General features: G+C 39.7%; 2 protein-coding genes across 3 annotated transcripts in view; one reads left to right on the forward strand and one right to left on the reverse strand.

Annotated features, from left to right (window-relative positions):
- kazna (kazrin, periplakin interacting protein a) overlaps window positions 1-19,654 on the reverse strand; it is a 188,027-nt gene that overhangs the window by 152,567 nt on the left and 15,806 nt on the right. The gene's annotated exons all lie outside the window — the stretch shown is intronic.
- LOC121198075 lies at window positions 13,953-15,940 on the forward strand. The gene is made up of 4 exons (XM_041061929.1): window positions 13,953-14,418; window positions 14,621-14,674; window positions 14,971-15,102; window positions 15,459-15,940. The coding sequence occupies exons 1-4, from the start codon at window positions 14,010-14,012 to the stop codon at window positions 15,671-15,673; spliced, it is 810 nt and encodes a 269-aa protein (XP_040917863.1). The 5' UTR covers window positions 13,953-14,009; the 3' UTR covers window positions 15,674-15,940.

Here is a 19,654-nt window from a genome sequence, read left to right on the forward strand (position 1 = left end):
TGACTGGCCATGGAGAAAACAGGTTTGTTAAAATTGAGCTGCTTAATGTCTGTGTCAGAGTGTTGTTTGGTCAAAGAAAGAATGCACTAGTTTACTTAAATTTTTTTTCTTTGTACTTTTTAGTATTGGCTATTTAAAGGTCGCTTTTCAGTGTGTCATAAACATAGTGGCCTGTGCAAATCTCTGCTTATATTGAGGGAAAGAGTGTGCAGGCTCTGTGTTGTTAAGATTATATCTTTACTCAGTGGTTGAAGTGTTGGTACTTAAGGGCAGTTTTGTTTATCCATATATCAATGTGCCGCCCGGTTAGCTCAGTTGGTAGAGCATGAGATTCAGTTTCTCAGCGTTGTGGGTTTGAGCCTCACTCTGGACGGCACCACCTCCCATGGGCTCACCATCTGTGGGAGGTGCCGTAGGACTTTGGTGCATTGTGGACTGGGTGGCATTTGCCCCCGCAACCTGGGTCAGACCTCTGATTCTTAAGTCAAAGGTCCACTGCTAAGCACAGTCTGGTTTTCCTCACAGAACGAGGTACTAATTTTTGGATATATTTCTTGTCTCTGATTTGTTCATACTTTGATAGTTGTGAAGCCTTTTCTGTTTGATGAGTTGTTGAAGAGTTTGTACTTGAAGGTAATTTTGGTTTTTGATAGGTCTTAAGTCAGAGGTCTGCTGCTAAGCACAGTCTGGTTTTAGTGGTTTAATGGGGTCCAGTCAGAGTGTTTAGGCACAGTCTGGTTTTAGTGGTTTAATGGGGTCCAGTCATTGTGTTTTAGAACCATGACTGGTCCACCATTATTAACACACACTTGTCAGGTCTGGTGTAGTCGTGGGGACGCCCGTAAGGGAATGTCTTTGGACCCATTAAACTAAGATGTATCTTCTATTATCTGAAGCTAAGCTTGAGAAAAGGTATGTTTGACATGTTCTATTGAACTTGTGCGCTGTTAGATTTTTACCAGTTGTACCAGGTGTTGGTAACAGGTTAGTTTCCTCCTGGCAGACTTTGTCTTCACCTTTTTTCCAACTGTAATGCTTATAAAAGTGCTAGAATAGCCAACATACTGAACAGAGAAATCAGTGGCAACTTGAATTTATCAAAAGAAAGCATGATTTAGAGTCAGATACAGGAAAGGTTTCAGTGATACCCCCAAAACTCTTCTCTTATAGTCTTCTGTATCTGTTTATGATCTTTGTTGTTGAAATGAACTCATTTTACTGCTTATCAGGGACTCAATAATGATGTTGAACTCACTCCTCAGGTTGGAGGACAATCAACCAAGGCTGAGATTTCCAAAACCACAGATCAGGGTCCTCAGAGATCATCCTCCCCCCAGAACGAGGTACTAATTTTTGGATATATTTCTTGTCTCTGATTTGTTCATACTTTGATAGTTGTGAAGCCTTTTCTGTTTGATGAGTTGTTGAAAAGTTTGTACTTGAAGGTAATTTTGGTTTTTGATATGTCTTAAGTCAGAGGTCAGCTGCTAAGCACAGTCTGGTTTTAGTGGTTTAATGTGGTCCAGTCAGAGTGTTTAGGCACAGTCTGGTTTTATTGGTTTAATGGGGTCCAGTCATTGTGTTTTGGAACTCTGACTGGTCCACCATTATAAACACACACTTGTCAGGTCTGGTGTAGTCGTGGGGACGCCCGTAACAGAATGTAATTGGACCCATTAAACTAAGATGTATCTTTTCTTATCTGAGGCTAAGCTTAAAAAAAGGCATGTTTGACATGTGCTATTGAACTTGTGCACTGTTAGATTTCTACCAGTTGTACCAGGTGTTGGTAACAGGTTAGTTTCCTCCTGGCAGACTTCATCTTTACCTTTTTTCAACTGTAATGCTTATAAAAGTGCTAGAATAGCCAACATACTGAATAGACAAATCAGTGGCAACTAAAGTCTATCAAAAGAAAGCATGATTTAGAGTCAGATACAGGAAAGGTTTCAGTGATACCCCCAAAACTCTTCTCTTATAGTCTTCTGTATCTGTTTATGATCTTTGTTGTTGAAATGAACTAATTTTACTGCTTATCAGGGACTCAATAATGATGTTGAACTCACTCCTCAGGTTGGAGGACAATCAACCAAGGCTGAGATTTCCAAAACCACAGATCAAGCTCCTCAGAGATCATCCTCCTCCCAGAACGAGGTACTAATTTTTGGATATATTTCTTGTCTCTGATTTGTTCATACTTTGATAGTTGTGAAGCCTTTTCTGTTTGATGAGTTGTTGAAGAGTTTGTACTTGAAGGTAATTTTGGTTTTTGACATGTCTTAAGTAAGATGTCTTCAGCTAAGCACAGTCTGGTTTTAGTGGTTTAATGTGGTCCAGTCAGAGTGTTTAGGCACAGTCTGGTTTTATTGGTTTAATGGGGTCCAGTCATTGTGTTTTGGAACTCTGACTGGTCCACCATTATAAACACACACTTGTCAGGTCTGGTGTAGTCGTGGGGACGCCCGTAACAGAATGTAATTGGACCCATTAAACTAAGATGTATCTTCTCTTATCTGAGGCTAAGCTTAAAAAAAGACATGTTTGACATGTGCTATTGAACTTGTGCACTGTTAGATTTCTACCAGTTGTACCAGGTGTTGGTAACAGGTTAGTTTCCTCCTGGCAGACTTCATCTTTACCTTTTTTCAACTGTAATGCTTATAAAAGTGCTAGAATAGCCAACATACTGAATAGAGAAATCAGTGGCAACTAATGTCTGTCACAAGAAAGCATGATTTAGAGTCAGATACAGGAAAGGTTTCAGTGATACCCCCAAAACTCTTCTCTTATAGTCTTCTGTATCTGTTTATGATCTTTGTTGTTGAAATGAACTCATTTTACTGCTTATCAGGGACTCAATAATGATGTTGAACTCACTCCTCAGGTTGGAGGACAATCAACCAAGGCTGAGATTTCCAAAACCACAGATCAGGCTCCTCAGAGATCATCCCGCTCCAAGAAGAAGGTACTAATTTTTGGATATATTTCTTGTCTCTGATTTGTTCATACTTTGATAGTTGTGAAGCCTTTTCTGTTTGATGAGTTGTTGAAAAGTTTGTACTTGAAGGTAATTTTGGTTTTTGATATGTCTTAAGTCAGAGGTCAGCTGCTAAGCACAGTCTGGTTTTAGTGGTTTAATGTGGTCCAGTCAGAGTGTTTAGGCACAGTCTGGTTTTATTGGTTTAATGGGGTCCAGTCATTGTGTTTTGGAACTCTGACTGGTCCACCATTATAAACACACACTTGTCAGGTCTGGTGTAGTCGTGGGGACGCCCGTAACAGAATGTAATTGGACCCATTAAACTAAGATGTATCTTCTATTATCTGAGGCTAAGCTTAAAAAAAGGCATGTTTGACATGTGCCATTGAACTTGTGCGCCGTTAGATTTCTACCAGTTATACCAGGTGTTGGTAACAGGTTAGTTTCCTCCTGGCAGACTTCGTCTTTACCTTTTTTCAACTGTAATGCTTATAATAGTGCTAGAATAGCCAACATACTGAACAGAGAAATCAGTGGCAACTTGAATTTATCAAAAGAAAGCATGATTTAGAGTCAGATACAGGAAAGGTTTCAGTGATACCCCCAAAACTCTTCTCTTATAGTCTTCTGTATCTGTTTATGATCTTTGTTGTTGAAATGAACTCATTTTACTGCTTATCAGGGACTCAATAATGATGTTGAACTCACTCCTCAGGTTGGAGGACAATCAACCAAGGCTGAGATTTCCAAAACCACAGATCAAGCTCCTCAGAGATCATCCTCCTCCCATAACGAGGTACTAATTTTTGGATATATTTCTTGTCTCTGATTTGTTCATACTTTGATAGTTGTGAAGCCTTTTCTGTTTGATGAGTTGTTGAAGAGTTTGTACTTGAAGGTAATTTTGGTTTTTGACATGTCTTAAGTAAGATGTCTTCAGCTAAGCACAGTCTGGTTTTAGTGGTTTAATGGGGTCCAGTCAGAGTGTTTAGGCACAGTCTGGTTTTATTGGTTTAATGGGGTCCAGTCATTGTGTTTTGGAACCCTGACTGGTCCACCATTATAAACACACACTTGTCAGGTCTGGTGTAGTCGTGGGGACGCCCGTAACAGAATGTAATTGGACCCATTAAACTAAGATGTATCTTCTATTATCTGAGGCTAAGCTTAAAAAAAAGGCATGTTTGACATGTGCCATTGAACTTGTGCGCCGTTAGATTTCTACCAGTTATACCAGGTGTTGGTAACAGGTTAGTTTCCTCCTGGCAGACTTCGTCTTTACCTTTTTTCAACTGTAATGCTTATAATAGTGCTAGAATAGCCAACATACTGAACAGAGAAATCAGTGGCAACTTGAATTTATCAAAAGAAAGCATGATTTAGAGTCAGATACAGGAAAGGTTTCAGTGATACCCCCAAAACTCTTCTCTTATAGTCTTCTGTATCTGTTTATGATCTTTGTTGTTGAAATGAACTCATTTTACTGCTTATCAGGGACTCAATAATGATGTTGAACTCACTCCTCAGGTTGGAGGACAATCAACCAAGGCTGAGATTTCCAAAACCACAGATCAGGGTCCTCAGAGATCATCCTCCCCCCAGAACGAGGTACTAATTTTTGGATATATTTCTTGTCTCTGATTTGTTCATACTTTGATAGTTGTGAAGCCTTTTCTGTTTGATGAGTTGTTGAAGAGTTTGTACTTGAAGGTAATTTTGGTTTTTGATAGGTCTTAAGTCAGAGGTCAGCTGCTAAGCACAGTCTGGTTTTAGTGGTTTAATGGGGTCCAGTCATTGTGTTTTGGAACCCTGACTGGTCCACCATTATAAACACACACTTGTCAGGTCTGGTGTAGTCGTGGGGACGCCCGTAACAGAATGTATTTGGACCCATTAAACTAAGATGTATCTTCTATTATCTGAAGCTAAGCTTAAGAAAAGGCATGTTTGACATGTTCTATTGAACTTGTGCGCTGTTAGATTTTTACCAGTTGTACCAGGTGTTGGTAACAGGTTATTTTTCCTACTGGCAGACTTCATCTTTACCTTTTTCCAACTGTAATGCTGATAAAAGTGCTAGAATAGCCAACATACTGAATAGAGAAATCAGTGGCAACTAAAGTATATCAAAAGAAAGCATGATTTAGAGTCAGATACAGGAAAGGTTTCAGTGATACCCCCAAAACTCTTCTCTTATAGTCTTCTCTGTCTGTTTATGATCTTTGTTGTTGAAATGAACTCATTTTACTGCTTATCAGGGACTCAATAATGATGTTGAACTCACTCCTCAGGTTGGAGGACAATCAACCAAGGCTGAGATTTCCAAAACCACAGATCAGGGTCCTCAGAGATCATCCCGCTCCAAGAAGAAGGTACTAATTTTTGGATATATTTCTTGTCTCTGATTTGTTCATACTTTGATAGTTGTGAAGCCTTTTCTGTTTGATGAGTTGTTGAAGAGTTTGTACTTGAAGGTAATTTTGGTTTTTGATAGGTCTTAAGTCAGAGGTCTGCTGCTAAGCACAGTCTGGTTTTAGTGATTTAATGGGGTCCAGTCAGAGTGTTTAGGCACAGTCTGGTTTTATTGGTTTAATGGGGTCCAGTCATTGTGTTTTGGAACCCTGACTGGTCCACCATTATTAACACACACTTGTCAGTTCTGGTGTAGTCGTGGGGACGCCCGTAACAGAATGTAATTGGACCCATTAAACTAAGATGTATCTTCTCTTATCTGAGGCTAAGCTTAAAAAAAGGCATGTTTGACATGTGCTATTGAACTTGTGCACTGTTAGATTTCTACCAGTTGTACCAGGTGTTGGTAACAGGTTAGTTTCCTCCTGGCAGACTTCATCTTTACCTTTTTTCAACTGTAATGCTTATAAAAGTGCTAGAATAGCCAACATACTGAATAGAGAAATCAGTGGCAACTAAAGTCTATCACAAGAAAGCATGATTTAGAGTCAGATACAGGAAAGGTTTCAGTGATACCCCCAAAACTCTTCTCTTATAGTCTTCTGTATCTGTTTATGATCTTTGTTGTTGAAATGAACTCATTTTACTGCTTATCAGGGACTCAATAATGATGTTGAACTCACTCCTCAGGTTGGAGGACAATCAACCAAGGCTGAGATTTCCAAAACCACAGATCAGGGTCCTCAGAGATCATCCTCCCCCCAGAACGAGGTACTAATTTTTGGATATATTTCTTGTCTCTGATTTGTTCATACTTTGATAGTTGTGAAGCCTTTTCTGTTTGATGAGTTGTTGAAGAGTTTGTACTTGAAGGTAATTTTGGTTTTTGATAGGTCTTAAGTCAGAGGTCAGCTGCTAAGCACAGTCTGGTTTTAGTGGTTTAATGGGGTCCAGTCATTGTGTTTTGGAACCCTGACTGGTCCACCATTATTAACACACACTTGTCAGGTCTGGTGTAGTCGTGGGGACGCCCGTAACAGAATGTATTTGGACCCATTAAACTAAGATGTATCTTCTATTATCTGAAGCTAAGCTTAAGAAAAGGCATGTTTGACATGTTCTATTGAACTTGTGCGCTGTTAGATTTTTACCAGTTGTACCAGGTGTTGGTAACAGGTTATTTTTCCTACTGGCAGACTTCATCTTTACCTTTTTCCAACTGTAATGCTGATAAAAGTGCTAGAATAGCCAACATACTGAATAGAGAAATCAGTGGCAACTAAAGTATATCAAAAGAAAGCATGATTTAGAGTCAGATACAGGAAAGGTTTCAGTGATACCCCCAAAACTCTTCTCTTATAGTCTTCTCTGTCTGTTTATGATCTTTGTTGTTGAAATGAACTCATTTTACTGCTTATCAGGGACTCAATAATGATGTTGAACTCACTCCTCAGGTTGGAGGACAATCAACCAAGGCTGAGATTTCCAAAACCACAGATCAGGGTCCTCAGAGATCATCCTCCTCCCAGAACGAGGTACTAATTTTTGGATATATTTCTTGTCTCTGATTTGTTCATACTTTGATAGTTGTGAAGCCTTTTCTGTTTGATGAGTTGTTGAAGAGTTTGTACTTGAAGGTAATTTTGGTTTTTGATAGGTCTTAAGTCAGAGGTCTGCTGCTAAGCACAGTCTGGTTTTAGTGATTTAATGGGGTCCAGTCAGAGTGTTTAGGCACAGTCTGGTTTTATTGGTTTAATGGGGTCCAGTCATTGTGTTTTGGAACCCTGACTGGTCCACCATTATTAACACACACTTGTCAGGTCTGGTGTAGTCGTGGGGACGCCCGTAACAGAATGTAATTGGACCCATTAAACTAAGATGTATCTTCTCTTATCTGAGGCTAAGCTTAAAAAAAGGCATGTTTGACATGTGCTATTGAACTTGTGCACTGTTAGATTTCTACCAGTTGTACCAGGTGTTGGTAACAGGTTAGTTTCCTCCTGGCAGACTTCATCTTTACCTTTTTTCAACTGTAATGCTTATAAAAGTGCTAGAATAGCCAACATACTGAATAGAGAAATCAGTGGCAACTAAAGTCTATCACAAGAAAGCATGATTTAGAGTCAGATACAGGAAAGGTTTCAGTGATACCCCCAAAACTCTTCTCTTATAGTCTTCTGTATCTGTTTATGATCTTTGTTGTTGAAATGAACTCATTTTACTGCTTATCAGGGACTCAATAATGATGTTGAACTCACTCCTCAGGTTGGAGGACAATCAGCCAAGGGTGAGATTTCCAAAACCACAGATCAGGCTCCTCAGAGATCATCCCGCTCCAAGAAGAAGGTACTAATTTTTGGATATATTTCTTGTCTCTGATTTGTTCATACTTTGATAGTTGTGAAGCCTTTTCTGTTTGATGAGTTGTTGAAGAGTTTGTACTTGAAGGTAATTTTGGTTTTTGATATGTCTTAAGTCAGAGGTCGGCTGCTAAGCACAGTCTGGTTTTAGTGGTTTAATGGGGTCCAGTCAGAGTGTTTTGGAACCCTGACTGGTCCACCATTATAAACACACACTTGTCAGGTCTGGTGTAGTCGTGGGGACGCCCGTAAGGGAATGTAATTGGACCCATTAAACTAAGATGTATCTTCTCTTATCTGAGGCTAAGCTTAAAAAAAGGCATGTTTGACATGTGCTATTGAACTTGTGCACTGTTAGATTTCTACCAGTTGTACCAGGTGTTGGTAACAGGTTAGTTTCCTCCTGGCAGACTTCACCTTTACCTTTTTCCAACTTTAATGCTTATAATAGTGCTAGAATAGCCAACATACTGAACAGAGAAATCAGTGGCAACTAATGTCTGTCACAAGAAAGCATGATTTAGAGTCAGATACAGGAAAGGTTTCAGTGATACCCCCAAAACTCTTCTCTTATAGTCTTCTGTATCTGTTTATGATCTTTGTTGTTGAAATGAACTCATTTTACTGCTTATCAGGGACTCAATAATGATGTTGAACTCACTCCTCAGGTTGGAGGACAATCAACCAAGGCTGAGATTTCCAAAACCACAGATCAAGCTCCTCAGAGATCATCCTCCTCCCAGAACGAGGTACTAATTTTTGGATATATTTCTTGTCTCTGATTTGTTCATACTTTGATAGTTGTGAAGCCTTTTCTGTTTGATGAGTTGTTGAAGAGTTTGTACTTGAAGGTAATTTTGGTTTTTGACATGTCTTAAGTCAGATATCTTCAGCTAAGCACAGTCTGGTTTTAGTGGTTTAATGGGGTCCAGTCATTGTGTTTTGGAACCCTGACTGGTCCACCATTATAAACACACACTTGTCAGATCTGGTGTAGTCGTGGGGACGCCCGTAACAGAATGTAATTGGACCCATTAAACTAAGATGTATCTTCTCTTATCTGAGGCTAAGCTTAAAAAAAGGCATGTTTGACATGTGCTATTGAACTTGTGCACTGTTAGATTTCTACCAGTTGTACCAGGTGTTGGTAACAGGTTAGTTTCCTCCTGGCAGACTTCATCTTTACCTTTTTTCAACTGTAATGCTTATAAAAGTGCTAGAATAGCCAACATACTGAATAGAGAAATCATTGGCAACTAAAGTCTATCAAAAGAAAGCATGATTTAGAGTCAGATACAGGAAAGGTTTCAGTGATACCCCCAAAACTCTTCTCTTATAGTCTTCTGTATCAGTTTATGGTCTTTGTTGTTGAAATGAACTCATTTTACTGCTTATCAGGGACTCAATAATGATGTTGTACTCACTCCTCAGGTTGGAGGACAATCAACCAAGGCTGAGATTTCCAAAACCACAGATCAGGGTCCTCAGAGATCATCCCGCTCCAAGAAGAAGGTACTAATTTTTGGATATATTTCTTGTCTCTGATTTGTTCATACTTTGATAGTTGTGAAGCCATTTCTGTTTGATGAGTTGTTGAAGAGTTTGTACTTGAAGGTAATTTTGGTTTTTGATATGTCTTAAGTCAGAGGTCGGCTGCTAAGCACAGTCTGGTTTTAGTGGTTTAATGGGGTCCAGTCAGAGTGTTTAGGCACAGTCTGGTTTTAGTGGTTTAATGGGGTCCAGTCATTGTGTTTTGGAACCCTGACTGGTCCACCATTATTAACACACACTTGTCAGGTCTGGTGTAGTCGTGGGGACGCCCGTAAGGGAATGTTTTTGGACCCATTAAACTAAGATATATCTTCTCTTGTCTGAGGCTAAGCTTAAAAAAAGGCATGTTTGACATGTGCCATCGAACTTGTGCGCTGTTAATTTTCTACCAGTTATACCAGGTGTTAGTAACAGGTTAGTTTCCTCCTGGCAGATTTCACCTTTACCTTTTTTCAACTGTAATGCTTATAAAAGTGCTAGAATAGCCAACATACTGAATAGAGAAATCAGTGGCAACTGAAGTCTATCAAAAGGAAGCATGATTTAGAGTCAGGTACAGGAAAGGTTTCAGTGCTACCCCCAAAACTCTTCTCTTATAGTCTTCTGTATCTGTTTATGATCTTTGTTGTTGAAATGAACTCATTTTACTGCTTATCAGGGACTCAATAATGATGTTGAACTCACTCCTCAGGTTGGAGGACAATCAGCCAAGGGTGAGATTTCCAAAACCACAGATCAGGGTCCTCAGAGATCATCCTCCCCCCAGAACGAGGTACTAATTTTTGGATATATTTCTTGTCTCTGATTTGTTCATACTTTGATAGTTGTGAAGCCATTTCTGTTTGATGAGTTGTTGAAGAGTTTGTACTTGAAGGTAATTTTGGTTTTTGATATGTCTTAAGTCAGAGGTCGGCTGCTAAGCACAGTCTGGTTTTAGTGGTTTAATGGGGTCCAGTCAGAGTGTTTAGGCACAGTCTGGTTTTAGTGGTTTAATGGGGTCCAGTCATTGTGTTTTGGAACCCTGACTGGTCCACCATTATTAACACACACTTGTCAGGTCTGGTGTAGTCGTGGGGACGCCCGTAAGGGAATGTTTTTGGACCCATTAAACTAAGATATATCTTCTCTTGTCTGAGGCTAAGCTTAAAAAAAGGCATGTTTGACATGTGCCATCGAACTTGTGCGCTGTTAATTTTCTACCAGTTATACCAGGTGTTAGTAACAGGTTAGTTTCCTCCTGGCAGATTTCACCTTTACCTTTTTTCAACTGTAATGCTTATAAAAGTGCTAGAATAGCCAACATACTGAATAGAGAAATCAGTGGCAACTGAAGTCTATCAAAAGGAAGCATGATTTAGAGTCAGGTACAGGAAAGGTTTCAGTGCTACCCCCAAAACTCTTCTCTTATAGTCTTCTGTATCTGTTTATGATCTTTGTTGTTGAAATGAACTCATTTTACTGCTTATCAGGGACTCAATAATGATGTTGAACTCACTCCTCAGGTTGGAGGACAATCAGCCAAGGGTGAGATTTCCAAAACCACAGATCAGGGTCCTCAGAGATCATCCTCCCCCCAGAACGAGGTACTAATTTTTGGATATATTTCTTGTCTCTGATTTGTTCATACTTTGATAGTTGTGAAGCCTTTTCTGTTTGATAAGTTGTTGAAGAGTTTGTACTTGAAGGTAATTTTGGTTTTTGATATGTCTTAAGTCAGAGGTCGGCTGCTAAGCACAGTCTGGTTTTAGTGGTTTAATGGGGTCCAGTCAGAGTGTTTAGGCACAGTCTGGTTTTAGTGGTTTAATGGGGTCCAGTCATTGTGTTTTGGAACCCTGACTGGTCCACCATTATAAACACACACTTGTCAGGTCTGGTGTAGTCGTGGGGACGCCCGTAAGGGAATGTCTTTGGACCCATTAAACTAAGATATAGCTTCTATTATCTGAAGCTAAGCTTAAAAAAAGGCATGTTTGACATGTGTCATCGAACTTTTGCACCTTTAATTTTCTACCAGTTGTACCAGGTGTTGGTAACAGGTTAGTTTCCTCCTTGCAGACTTCACCTTTACCTTTTTTCCAACTGTAATGCTTATAAAAGTGCTAGAATAGCCAACATACTGAACAGAGAAATCAGTGGCAACTAAAGTCTATCACAAGAAAGCATGATTTAGAATCAGATACAGGAAAGGTTTCAGTGATACCCCCAAAACTCTTCTCTTATAGTCTTCTGTATCTGTTTATGGTCTTTGTTGTTGAAATGAACTCATTTTACTGCTTATCAGGGACTCAATAATGATGTTGAACTCACTCCTCAGGTTGGAGGACAATCAACCAAGGCTGAGATTTCCAAAACCACAGATCAGGGTCCTCAGAGATCATCCTCCCCCCAGAACGAGGTACTAATTTTTGGATATATTTCTTGTCTCTGATTTGTTCATACTTTGATAGTTGTGAAGCCTTTTCTGTTTGATGAGTTGTTGAAGAGTTAATCTATGCTGAAGTTTAACTCAGTCTTTAACATCATATAGGGCTCAGATGACCTAGAAGTCTCTCCTCTAAAGAAAAAAGTCGCAGAAGTTGATTCTGATGAATTTCCAACCACATCTGGAATTCCCTTGAAAGTTTATGATAATCTTCAGGTATTGTGAAGTTCAGAGATTCTTTTTGTTTTTTCATGAACCTTGTCATTTATGTGTTCACTTTCATGTATTTGTCTAAACAGACATTTCATATAAAATTATCACTTTAGACTAGGAATCCAAGTTCTGACTCAGAACTTAGCAACTCAGAACGGCAGGACCAAGGTTCTACCCCAAGGCTGAGGAGGACCAGAAGCATACAGGTAAGGAAACAGAGAAAAGACAATTAATGCATGTGTACAATATGTCTTTCCTGATGGTTCACATTTTGTTTGCAGTTAACATGTGCAAAGCAAATGTTTTATTACTTAATTTTATATTTTTGTCTTTTTAGATGAACAACCGGATTCATTTCGATTCAGATGAGCTTTTTGACCCAACCTCAGGTGACAGTGGAGAGGAATATATTCCTGACACAAGTGGGGATCATTCTGATTCTGACGCCAGCGAAGTTATTGGGCCAGTTGACCAGAAAGAGAGCATGCGCAAAAGCCTAAATCTAAGCAGGATGGTTAACATCAGAGATGGATGTCCCTCACCAACAGAACTGAACAGTGGCTCTTCAGAACAGGAGCTTAACAGAGGACGCTCACCATCAAGAAAAGAAACCACCTCTAGTAGACGTAAAAGGCGAATTTCAAGCAGAACTGGTCACTCTTCAAAGCAGAGTGGAATTGGAGAGACTGGAGATGTGTTGGAAAACTTGACACCTGCTCTGGAGCAAAATCTTCCCGATAGTACCTCTTCCCCACTTAACGATATGGCTGACAGTTCACTTTCCATATCTGCTGTCTGCAAAAAGGAGAATGGGTCAAGAATGTATAACAAGAAGCAATATTGTTTGTACTGTAAGTTAGGAGTCATAAAAATGTCAAGACATTTGGAGCGTGCTCATCACAATAAGCCAGAGGTTGCCCAGGCTGTATCCTTCCCAAAAGGCTCCAAAGAAAGAAGAATGCATCTGGAAAATTTGAGAAATAGGGGCAACTTTGCACATAATCTTGATGTATTAAATGCTGGTGCTGGAGACCTTGTTCCTCGTAAGAAGCCAAAAAAGGATTCTCAAGCACAGAATTTCCTGCATTGTGTATATTGTCATGGCTATTTCACCAAGAAACTCCTTTGGCGGCACATGACTATCTGCAAGTTCAAGCCTGGTGGTCCACAGAAACCTGGTAAAACCCGTGTCCAGGCTCTCTGTGCATTTGCTGCACCTCCACCACCTGGTGTCAGAGTTGAATTTTGGAAGATGTTAAGCAGCATGGTTCAAGATGAAGTTTATTTTGCTGTCAAATCTGATACCTGTATCTTGGAATATGGTGAGCATCTATATAACCGGCTTGGATATGATGTTGGCAAACATGAATACATTCGGCAGAAACTGAGAGAGTTGGGAAGGCTTCTGGTATGCTCAAAGAAAACTACTCCCTTGAAGACCATTGAAGACCACGTCAAACCTGCAAATTTCATGCATGTTGTGCAAGCAGTGAAACAAGTGGCAGGCTTTGACAGTGAAACCAGTAAGTACAAGTGCCCAAGTCTCGCTCTCAAAATTGGACATAGCTTGACAAAAATTTCACTGCTTGTTGAAAGCCGTGCAAATGTGCAGAACAACCACGCTGCAGCAAAGGATGCTCGTACATTCCGTAGAGTATATGAATCCAGATGGAATGAACAGATATCAGCTGCATCACTGAGAACACTCCAGGAATCCAAGTGGAATGCCCCTCTGTTGCTTCCATTCACAAAAGATGTCCAGACTCTCCATTCTTATTTAGATGAGCAACAACAAAATATCCTAAGTAAACTGTCCACAGAGACATGCCCTCAGGCATGGAGACAGCTGGCCAAGATCACTTTGACACAAGTCATTTTGTTCAACCGACGAAGAGCAGGGGAGGTGTCCAAAATGCCCCTCTCTGCATATTTGTCTCAAAACCCATCAGACCCTCAAGAAGATGCAAATGTTGCACTCTCAGACCTGGAGAAGAAACTCTGTCAACACTTCAGGAGGATAGAGATAAGAGGAAAAAGGGGAAGAAAAGTTCCTGTGCTTTTAACGCCAGGAATGCAGAAAGCATTGGATCTGCTTGTCAGCAAACGGCAGGAGTGTGGAGTTCCTCATGAGAACACATACTTATTTGCAAGACCATCAGCCTTCACCTGCTACCGTGGTTCAGATTGCCTTCGACACTTTGCCAAGGTCTGTGGTGCAAAAAGTCCTGAAAGCCTCACTTCTACAAAACTACGCAAACAAACAGGAACTTTGTCTCAAGTTCTTAACCTCAGTAACACAGAACTGGATCAGTTAGCTGATTTTCTTGGCCATGATATAAGAGTGCATCGGCAGTTCTACAGACTTCCTGAGGGCACTCTCCAACTTGCTAAAGTTAGCAAAGTTCTCATGGCTCTGGAAAAGGGACGTCTGGCAGAATTCAAGGGCAAGACCCTTGATGACATCAGCATTGATCCTGAGGGTACTAATTACTTCTTTCTTAAGATGTTTCTGAATAAAAGACAATGTCCTGATCTAAAGTGATTAAATGTGATCTCAAAGATGTTATACGTGTTATGCTAGGGAATTAATGAATGAATGTCAGAATCAAATGAATTGCATTTTGCCTACACTAAGTCATTTTTCTCTCCTACCCCCTCTTCCAATCTCCTACCAACTCACAGAGAATGTTCACCTCGACAGCGACACTGAAGATGTGTGTGAGTCAGGCTCACAAGGTAGTTTTAAATGTGACTATGGTTATGTATGCAGTGATATCCGTACTGAAGGCATGCGCTGATTAAGTTTTTTTTTTTGCTCTGTTCTTAAAGTCCTTAAATATCTTGGGTGGGAAAAGCACAATATACAATAAAGAGAGGATCAGATTTACATTAGCCAATACCAATCCACTAAAATATGCCCACACTGGCCAGAATAGTAGCTCTTGGGTAAATCTTGGAACATCTCTTATTTACTGTGGTATGACTAATAGTTCTTAAATTATGTTTTTTGAAATTTGCTTTCTGGTTTTCAGAAAGTCAGATCACATCCAGTCAGAGAGAAGAGAATGAGCCCACAATGTCAGATGTGAGCTATATTGATGAAGCACCACAGCAAGGCACCACGACCCCTCCAGGACCATGCCACGGCCAATCACCAAAAAGAGGTAAGGCTTTAAGATCAAAAGTTGTAATTGTTTGCTTTTCCTCTATGGTTGAAATAATGCTTGAGTGTCAATGTTTTTTTATGGTGCTGCACTGTCACAGACAGTGTGGGCACAGAGCTCAACACTCAAATCATTGACAATGACAAATTCTTTTCAGACAAAGACAACACAAACATATCCATCCTCACTCCATAAAACTCTGATCCACACACATGAAGTTTCCTATTCAATTACATCCTTTTTTGCAAATTAAGCAACCTAAAACTAGTGTTGATTGATTTTTGCTCCTAAAGTAATATTTCTGTAGCACTTCCATTGAGAAAAAGAAATATTTATTCATCATAATTGTTTTACAGGTCGCCAGCCTTTCAAGAGAAGAATGTGGGAGAAAGCGGAAATCGTTGCTGTGGAAAAGCACATGATGTCGTTCATCACAACATGTCGAGTTCCTGGGAAAAGCGATTGCGATAAGTGCCTTAAAGCAGAAAAAGTAGCCCTTAAAGACAGAAACTGGTTGGCTGTTAAGTTCTATGTTAAGAATCGAATCACAGCTCTCAAGAACAAAGTTTAAGGTTTTGATTTAAAATATGCTGACATCTGTTAATCTTGTTGTCACTACACGTTAAATTCTATCTTTACAGTACTTCGTGCTTAACAAAACAACATTCAGTTTCAGTTTAGAGTTTCTGCTATATTGGACTCATTTTGTTTAAGTTTAGTTTGTTCTAAGTTTGTTTACTATATTCTGTTATCTCATGTCATAACTCATCTCTTCTAATCTTATTTCATGTTTACAAGCTAAAAAACACATTGTGGCACTATTATTATTAATTAGAATTCTCACATTTGAAAAGATGGTGCCTGTTGGGCCTAATGCTGATTTTGATGCATTTTTCAAAGAAACATATTTTGGTTCACTGAGCATCCAAATAAAAGGTTTAAACTTTAAAATGAATACAGCGGCCTAAGTCTCTAATTTAGAGGAACGTAAATTCATTCAAGAAAATGAAAAATACAAGATTGTGCTTCTAAAATAGCACCGCATGTAGATAATCTGAAGAACATTAGCTATGCGAATGAAGGTTTTATGATGGCATGTAGTTTTTAATTTTTGGCTTTTCAGAATCAGAATAACTTTATTAATCCCCGTAGGGAAATTCTTACTGTTACTTAACTCCCAGTTGAAAATGAAGAGGAAAGTTTCACATAGTGTGTGGTAAGAGAAAAAAATTCTAGAATAAATAAGTGAAGAACAAAATAAAAGTATTGTATAATGAAAATCAAGTAAAAATATTGCTATAACTCCAATATCAAACAGAGCAATATATACAAATAATATAAAAGACATCTTAATATTTTATTTGCAGATATGTACATGAGGTTTGTGGTTGATTAGTAGTTAGTAGTTTGATTGCGACAGGCAGGAATGATTTCCTGTGTCGCTCATGGTGGAGAGGGTGTGAAGGAGAGTCCAATATTGTCCTAACTTTGGACAACATTCTCCTCTCCAACACTGTGTTCATTGAGTCCAGTTCCTCCCCCACAACATGGCTGGCCTTCCTGATGATCTTATTGAGTCTGTTAGTGTCCTTCACCCTCAGACTGCTGCCCCAGCAGACAACAGCGTACAGGATGGCACTGGCCACCACAGACTCATAGAACATCTACAGCATCGTCCGGCAGATGTTAAAGGACCTTAGCGGTCTCAGAAAATAGAGACGGCTCTGGCCCTTTCTGTAAACAGTGTCCATGTTTTTGGACCAGTCCAGTTTGTGATCTAGGTACATTTCATTTTTTTTCATTTCAGTATTTCATTTCTAAACACTTTTTGTATTCAGTGATGCTGACAGTTTTCATTTGATATACTCAGTCTAAAGTTGCCACATAGTCATGTTTGGGACATTTGTGATGGTGATACATTTGTGTGCTTTTAATACTAAGTTTCTTATGGTAAAAAATTCTAATCATGATCTCTATCATTTGAGCCTATATTATATTACAGTAGTCTAAATTTAATGCCGTACAACTGCGTAACAGCACAAATTTGATGCTAAGTGCTGAGCTCCAGCAGATGTATATCATGTTGCATCATACTCATACATCATCACTCATCTTAATAGTCAAACATGGTAACTGGTTCCCAAAAGCAAGTTTAACCTGAAAGTGTGTTAAGTGGTACTCAGGAATAAAGAAAAACCAGACAGTGTGCATGTGAGGACCTCACATGTAACTAAATACCTGAGAAGTCCTCACAAGCGTGGGTCTAGTCTGGTCTGGGACCTCTACTTTGTCTTTTTGTAAATTTGAAGTGATCTCTCTGTTTATGGCCACTCCCCGCGACTGTGTGATTTTTTTCAATGCTATACAACCATCAGAAAGGGTGGTTCCCAGAAAGCATGTTCTGGTCCGGGGTCCCTACAATATCACAAAGACAAGTATGTGTGTGTGTGTGTGTGTGTGTGTGTGTGTGTGTGTGTGTGTGTGTGTGTGCTTGTTTTACTAGATTCCTGGGGTCCAAAAACTGGAGACAAGCTTAAAGGGCTGTTTGAGGGTTAAGACTTGGTTTTAAGGTTTGATTTGGGTTAGAATTAGGTTTAAGATAAAGGTTGGGATTAGATATTTAGTTGTAATGGTTAAGGTTAGGGTAAACTGCTAGTGTATTTTGTCAGTGACGAATCCCCACGAATATAGTAAAACAAGGGTATGTGTATGTGTGTATGTGTTTGCCCATGATATAAAAATCCAGCAGCAGCTCCCATATCTGCCTATTTCTCCCTCCAGCAGAGAATGCAACCCTCTTGATTTCTCGCCTCTGTTTCTGCTGAGCTTTACATGACTGAAGCTCTCTTCTTCTCTCTGCCCTCATTCTTGTGTTTTTCTGCTGCAGTTGTAACAACATCCTCAAATGTTGAATGGATTACAGACCAGCTTGAGCTTGTACTCTTGTATTCCAGCATGAAAGATGGAGTAATAAAAAAAAAACAATATCTGATGTCTGGGCACAAAGGGACAACAGCTGCACCACAACTGAACTAATGTTTGTGCATTTACTTTATCATCTAATAATGTAGCCTCGTAAACACTGTCAGCTCATAAACAGACTCTGGGCTCTCGAGTTGAAAGGAAAAGCCTTGTATCTAATGCTTTGTAGTCTGGTTGATTTTGATTTTGGTCACAGCCAACACAAAGCTCTGCACAAACAGGAAGGATTCAATAGACAAGCCTCTCTGCCAAGGTCTAGATGAGATTAAACGGTTATGTCAACTCAACAGTGTCTGGCTTTTATGCCTTTAGAACATTATGTGGAGTAGATACTGGGTGGTCTGAGAGTGTGCTGTTCTCAGCGCATCTCTGAACTATGAGAACTGTCTTTGAAAATACTGTCAAAGTTTGGATCTAGGCCAAGTATCTAGAGGCTGATGAATTTTTTTCCCGTGTTTGGTGTAAAAACAGACTTCCGTTTGTTTGTTGAATCTGCCCGATAATATGATGATTAAAATCTGCACCCCAGGATAAACACCTCTGACTTCAGTTCAAAGTTGAACTCCCGAGCACTGCAGGAACATCTCGCATCCACGCGGCAGGATTCCTGAACGTGGCACTCTTACTTTCTCTGCAACGCCGTGTGAATTTTAAAAACAAAAATGCTCTCGCTGTGAAATGATTTCAAACGCTCTCAAACAGGATTATGCACTTTCTCTGAACTCACGGATGAACAGTTAATGGCTAATGCTGAGTGCATTAGCAAAAACATTATAGCAAATGAAAGCATAGGAAATTTGAGTCTGACTAGAGAAAGTGGCCTTTAAAATTCTTATGTTCTTCGATAAAACTGATAAACAACTTACTCCCACACACCGTTCCTCTCTTTCCCTCGTCCTCTAGATATCTGAAATTTGAATATTCTTGGAAGTGTTTTAGTGGCAAAAGTGTTGGTCAGTGAAAATGATGCTGTGAACAGGAAGCACAGCTGTAATGTGAGCAGACATATATGCTGTACTGCAGCAGCTTCTCAAACTACACTTGAGGAGTCTGCATACTGGCACCAGGAGAGAGGGAGTGTGGGGTGGGGGGTGGGGGGGGGGGGGGGGGGGGGGGCATAAATCACACTTGACAAGACCATTTCCTTTCACTGTCATCCCTGCTGATTTGGCTGTGGGGGCTGGAAGCTGCTGCCAAAACATAAACAAGAGGGATTACATGTATAATGACAGTGTTCTGTCAGGGTTTAGTGTTTAAGTTAAAACTGAATGTTGCGTTTCATTGGGGAACTTCCATTTAATGAAAGGGTTTCTGTGGACCTGTGTCTAATTAAATGAGATTTGAATGGCACTAACAACTCAAGGAAAGGCTCATTAAACTATGGTGTTATATTGTTATTTCTTGCATAGTTACCTACAAAGACATGGTCTGGAAGAACAAGTGCACAGATCATCTAGTGATAAACAGGAAAGTGTTAATGAGCGTTAAAGGGTTGGTTCACCCAAATGACCAAAAAAAAAAGCCTTCTTTTTTACATTCCTCTGGTGCTAGCGGTAAAATGTAGCTTTTC

The sequence above is a fragment of the Toxotes jaculatrix genome, chromosome 2 (genome assembly GCF_017976425.1).
Source record: "Toxotes jaculatrix isolate fToxJac2 chromosome 2, fToxJac2.pri, whole genome shotgun sequence".
NCBI classification, from domain to species: domain Eukaryota; kingdom Metazoa; phylum Chordata; class Actinopteri; family Toxotidae; genus Toxotes; species Toxotes jaculatrix.

Coding starts and splice junctions, on each gene's coding strand:
- LOC121198075 (XM_041061929.1), top strand. CDS start 14,010: ATGCAGAAAGCATTGGATCTGCTTGTCAGCAAACGGCAGGAGTGTGGA. Junction 14,419..14,620: donor CATCAGCATTGATCCTGAGG/GTACTAATTACT, acceptor ACCAACTCACAG/AGAATGTTCACCTCGACAGC. Junction 14,675..14,970: donor GTGTGAGTCAGGCTCACAAG/GTAGTTTTAAAT, acceptor TCTGGTTTTCAG/AAAGTCAGATCACATCCAGT.